The sequence below is a fragment of the Trichomycterus rosablanca genome, chromosome 17, assembly GCF_030014385.1.
Source record: "Trichomycterus rosablanca isolate fTriRos1 chromosome 17, fTriRos1.hap1, whole genome shotgun sequence".
NCBI lineage: Eukaryota > Metazoa > Chordata > Actinopteri > Siluriformes > Trichomycteridae > Trichomycterus > Trichomycterus rosablanca.
The window spans coordinates 29,226,315-29,232,314 of record NC_086004.1 but is presented as its reverse complement, the minus strand read 5'-3'; the positions used below and the strand labels follow the sequence as shown (position 1 = coordinate 29,232,314).

General features: G+C 46.8%; 1 protein-coding gene across 1 annotated transcript in view; it reads right to left on the bottom strand.

The window, feature by feature from the left end:
• Positions 1-6,000, bottom strand: part of LOC134331915 (protein kinase C-binding protein NELL1-like) — a 194,655-nt gene that overhangs the window by 124,057 nt on the left and 64,598 nt on the right. The window contains exon 4 of the mRNA XM_063013452.1: positions 1,420-1,590. Within this exon, the coding sequence (XP_062869522.1) occupies positions 1,420-1,590 (171 nt within the window). The remainder of the gene's footprint in view (positions 1-1,419; positions 1,591-6,000) is intronic.

Below are 6,000 nucleotides of genomic sequence, written 5' to 3'. Positions count from 1 at the left end.
TCGACTCAGGTGCCACCGTCACCGGCTGTGAAACTAATTCTGACCGTTTATGTTTGGCAGCTTTCCAAATGCCAACACACGTAGAGTTTAAAATTCTATTGTTTAAACTGCATTCAGTCACAATTTAGAGTTAAAGTGATGAAAGCATCTGCTGGTGTGTAACCACGACGACGTATAAAGACATTTTTATTCGTTTGAAACTCCGACCGATCCCTGGAAGCGGAACGATGACGAACACGAGCGCCTCCTTCATGAGGACGTGTGGAGGCGCTTCGGTTGCAGCATCTACTGCAAACGGACACGCGGCATTTCACGAGCACATCCGACTCTGCTCCTCTCACTCGGGGCGTCCCTCAGGGCTCTGTTCTCGGCCCATTCTTCTTTACGGTCTACGTGCTCCCTTTTGGCCTTATTATCCACCATCACCGCCTGTTCCTGTTCGCTCCGTCCTCGGTGTGATGTGGATGACGTACGGCTCTACGGCCGCCCTGCCGACTCGCGTTGTTTGTGTTCTGTTCTACCGGAAAAATATGCGTGGTTGGTCTGTGAGCTGGGCTGTGTTTCAAACCACATCCTGCCGTATTGAAAAGCTGAGCCGTCATGACAGCGAAGTTATTAAAGCCCACACTAACACATTTTCAGCATTTAGCAGATGCTTTCTATCCAAAGTGACTTACTAACCAGTTACATTACAGTATACAGTCTGAGTAATTGAGGGTTAAGGGCCTTGTTTAAGGCCCCAACAGCAGCAACCTGGCAGAAGTGGGGCTAAAACCAGCGACTTTCTGATTACTAGTCCATTACCTTAGTCACTAAGCTACGGCTTGCCTAGTAGCCTATTACCTGGACCAAATTCTCTGGACCACAACAGTCATAAAACACAAGCTTTTACACCCGTAAACCAGGGCACTTGGGTAGTACGGTGGTCTTATTACTCTAGCCCAGCACCTCTGAGGTCTGGGTTCGAATCTCAGCACAGACATGATTGGCGACGTCTGACGAGGGCTGAATACGGTGCCCTGTTCGAACGACCCAGGTCTCCGCAGTAGTGGGCTAGCGTGTAAACGTTGGCGACAAAATTAAAAGCACTTTTTTAATAATTGTTGTGACTGAAAAACAGTGTCCACATACTTTTAATCATATAGTCTAACTCCTATTAAACATTGGACAAATTTAAGGGGCTCCAACATGGTCGAAATTCTAGATAATACACTCAGTCTAAAAATAAAAACCATCCATTATAGCCTTCACACATTTTATCGAGGCGTTTTTTACGCCCATTTCCCCCAAAATAAGGGGGTTCGATTCCCTCATTACAATCACAAAGGTCCACACTCTACTGCTGCACCTAAATCAAGCGTAATAACAGCAATCTAAACAACACAAAGAGAACAAATGCACCTAAACGACGACTCTCACCTGTTACAGTCCACATGAAGCAGAAGATGATTGGTGCTGATGGACAGAGCGATTTTATGCCACTGACCATCGGCTAGTCTGTAAGGAAAGGTCTCGGATCTCGGTTTCCCTTTGTGGCGATATTTATAGCGAATTTCCTCCCGGAGTCCGCTGCTCTCCAACTCAAAGTAGCTGCGAAGAAAAACAAACACGTATCGGCTCCACTGACCATATAGAAGAACTTTGTAGTTCTACAATTACTGACTGTAGTCCATCTGTTTCTCTGCATGCACCACAGAGCAGGTATTATTTAGGTGGTGGATCATTCTCAGCACTGCAGTGACTCTGACATGGTGGTGGTGTGTTAGTGTGTGTTGTGCTGGTATGAGTGGATCAGACACAGCAGCGCTGCTGGAGTGTTTAAACCCCTCACCGTCCCTGCTGGACAGAGAATAGTCCACCAACCTAAAACATCCAGCCGACAGCGCCCCGTGGGCAGCGTCCTGTGACCACTGATGAAGGTCTAGAAGATGAGCGACTCAAACAGCAGCAATAGATGAGCGATCGTCTCTGACTTTACATCTACAAGGTGGACCAACTAGGTAGGAGTGTCTAATAGAGTGGACAGTGAGTGGACACGGTGTTTAAAAACTCACCACCACCATGTCAGTGTCAGTGTCAGTGCTGAGAATGATCCACCACCTAAATAATACCTGCTCTGTGGTGGTCCTGTGGGGGTCCTGACCATTGAAGAACAGCATGAAAGCAGGTTAACAAAGCATGCAGAGAAACAGATGGACTACAGTCAGTAATTGTAGAACTACAAAGTGCTTCTATATGGTGAGTGGAGCTGATAAAATGGACAGTGAGGTGGTTTTAATGTTATGGCTGATCGGTGTATATACTTATATGCATTTTTGGAAGTTGCCTCCCAATTTAACATTCTACAACTTGCGCCGAGACTTAAGTCCCTGATCGGCGGAGTGTCACTTTGGAATCGTGGGTAGCGCCGTACGCCACAGACACTCGATCAATCCAGAAGTTGTCGTAGAGTTACGAAGTGCGCAGTCTGTCCGTGCTGACGCCCCGATCCGATCACACCGTCAGATCTAACAGGACGGACCGAGTAGCTGCACGTCAATTTCCTTTGTGCCTCTCTGATAATAAACCGAGAGGGTTTCGATCCACGGTGATAAATGACATAAGAAAGTTTTGGTTATTCATCCGTTTATGTCGACCTGACCTCCGTTCTCTGCGCTGCTCACTATTTAAACCCCCAACACGCACACACACACACACACACACACACACACACACACACACACGTCACCTGCAAACTTTCCACCAAACAGCCGCATTAATATGGATGAAGCCTGAAAGACACACGACTCTACAGAATACCAAACACAACTGAGGGGCCCGGATTTCGGATTTTACCTTCCTTCGCAATTTGCTGCTTCGGGTCAAAACAGAATTAAGAACACAACTGAAGGGAGTACGAACATTTTTCCTGCCTTGCTTTGCATCTTGACACGTTTGTCAGAGTAAATTCCAGATTATTGTTATGATGCTTCATAGCAAAACATTCCACACATCAGTGGAAGATACGGAGCTTAATCCTGTTACCAGGAGTCCAAGAGAGCTGAACTGGCCTTGGTATGTGGGTGGGTGGGAGGGATGTGAACAATTTACATGCACAGGAAAAGGTTTACTCTGCATATCCAAGCTTTATATCCTCAGCTACAGCTAAGAGGGGCAAGGGCCTTGCTCAAGGGCCCAACAGGGCTGCACCAAAAAGCCAGAATTAAAACCCACAACCTTTCACTCACCCATAGCCCAGCAACGCAAAAATGCAAAGTAAGTAACTACACCGATCGAGCATAACATTAAAACCACCTCCTTGTTTCTACACTCACTGTCCATGTTATCAGCTCCACTTACCATATAGAAGCACTTTGTAGTTCTACAATTACTGACTGTAGTCCATCTATTTCTCTGAATGCTTTGTTACCCCCTTTTCATGCTGTTCTTCAATGGTCAGGACCCCCACAGGACCACCACAGAGCAGGTATTGTACATGGTGGTGGTGTGTTAGTGTGTGTTGTGCTGTGCTGTTTTTAAACACCTCACTGTCACTGCTGGACTGAGAATAGTCCACCAACCAAAAATATCCAGCCGACAGCGCCCCGTGGGCAGCGTCCCGTGACCACTGATGAAGGTCTAGAAGATGAGCGACTCAAACAGCAGCAATAGATGAGCGATCGTCTCTGACTTTACAGCTACAAGGTGGACCGACTAGGTAGGAGTGTGTAATAGAGTGGACAGTGAGTGGACACGTTGTTTAAAAACTCCAGCAGCGCTGCTGTGTCTGATCCACTCATACCAGCACAACACACACTAACACACCACCACCATGTCAGTGTCACTGCAGTGCTGAGAATGATCCACCACCTAAATAATACCTGCTCTGTGGGGGTCCTGTGGTGAAAGCAGGTTAAAAAAGTATGTAGAGAAACAGATGGACTACAGTCAGTAACTGTAGAACTACAAAGTGCTTCTATATGGTAAGTGGAGCTGATAACATGGACAGTGAGTGTAGAAACAAGGAGGTGGTTTTAATGTTATGGCTGATCGGTGTATATGGGCACAAATTCAGCCTTCTATTTTCTTCAAGCTGTATCAAATATCATTTTCATTTGTTGAACATGTGAAATAGGACGTCGGACAGGCTCGTGGTCAGGTGTCCGAATACTTTTGGCCAGATAGGATTCCCAGTGACTGAACCACAGACCACAGGAAAGTCAGGGTTCGATTTTCTGCTTGGAAATCAAACACTCGGAACACGTTCTGTGGGCTGCGGTAGCTTAGCGATTAAGATATTGAACTAATGATCAGAAGGCTGCAGGTTCATTCCCCACTATCGACAAGTGGCCACAGTTGGGCCCTTGAGCGAGGCCCTTAAAAGCCTGAACTGCTTGCAAATGCTTGCAAAGTCGATTAGGATTAAAGCGAAGTGCTGAGTGTTATAAATGTAAATGCGTGTGAGTGAGTGTGCGTTCAAGTGCTCCCCAAAATTCACACCACTGCTATTATATTTCCCGATATCGCGTCTCTTGCTCCATTACTGTTATTCTTTCGTATGAAAGCATTGTGAATTAGCCCAGCCTGACTGGCGCGAGTAAAATTAATGCTCCGTGTCGGCGCTCTGCAGTTCTCCGATGATTCTGCTCCTCCGGGATCGTGCAGTACCGGTACGGTTGGCAGCTCGTATAACAGCGGCTCTGTGCCTCCACCGTTCTGTTGTGTTTGTGTTGAAGCTTCCGCCGTACGTCTCGGTTCTCCAGGCCTCTCGGGACCGCCTGACAATCAGGAGAACTTAACGTGGGCGGTTCTGTCTACTGGACTTACAGTGCCGGTATGTCCACAGGGCTGAACCACAGGCCAGAAGAACCATAAAGGCTCCTTGTTCCTAGTTCTCCCCTCGGTCTTCTACAACCAGGATGGAAAATGCAAATAATACAGAACACAGAGTTTCTTACATTGACTTTGACTTTTATTTCATGTCAGACAGGATGAACCTGAGATTTTTCATCTTTTATCTGCTCGACTTCATTTCATTTATTAATATTTTGTAATGCTTTTGGTGGTGAGGAGACCAAGCAGCTTTTATTTCGTCTCGTTCTTCCTGCAAACACGTCTTAAGATGTGCAGCAGTACGGGGGGTCGTCATTGTCGCAAAATTCTCCACACATTCTCTATTGGGGACAGGTCAGGACTGCAGGCAGGCCGGTCCAGTACCCGTACCCTCTTGTGTGCAGCAGGCAGCTCCAAGATCTCAATGTACTTTTCTGCATTAATGCTGCTTCACAGAGTGTAAATGACCTTTATCAAGGGCACTGACACGCCCCCATACCATGACAGACCCTCTGTGTTTTTATTTTATTTGCATTTTCCATTCTGTCCCAACTTTTTCTGATTTGGGGTTGTTCTTACTGAGAGAAAATGTTTTTTATTCCATATTTTTAGTGCAACCACAATAAAAACCAGAGTTGATGCTTGGTGGTGCCAACCAGTCTGCAGATAAACAGACACAATGACCCGTGTCCGAGGGAGGGGAGGACGGATGAGAAGTCGTCTCCTGGTGGCTGCAACGGCCCCGCCTACTCGACTAAATGTGGGTGAAAAGAAGCGGTCAGTGGATCTGCTCTCACGGTGCAGTTGAAAAGTGAGGCCCAAAATGCCACAACACTGGGTGAATGCTGGCAACGCACATCAGCGGAAAACTGGACTGGACTGACCGACCCAGCATTACAGCTTCAGAGAAAAGCAAGTGTGCCAACAAACTGAGAGGGAACCTCCACCTGGAGTGAATTAACACTCCCGAAAAGCAGGAGATTGTCAAGTAAATGGGACTGACTGATTAATCATGTGCGCCTCCGTGCCCCCTCTGCCGGCCAGCGCAGAAGTACACGACTCTTAACCTGGGTCAGGTTACAGTACATCATATTACTTTACAGAAGTAGGATTTTCCCAGCACAGTCTATAAACTCCTAAACCCCTCTTACCACACCTCAACATTGAAAACAGAATGTATTGTGACCC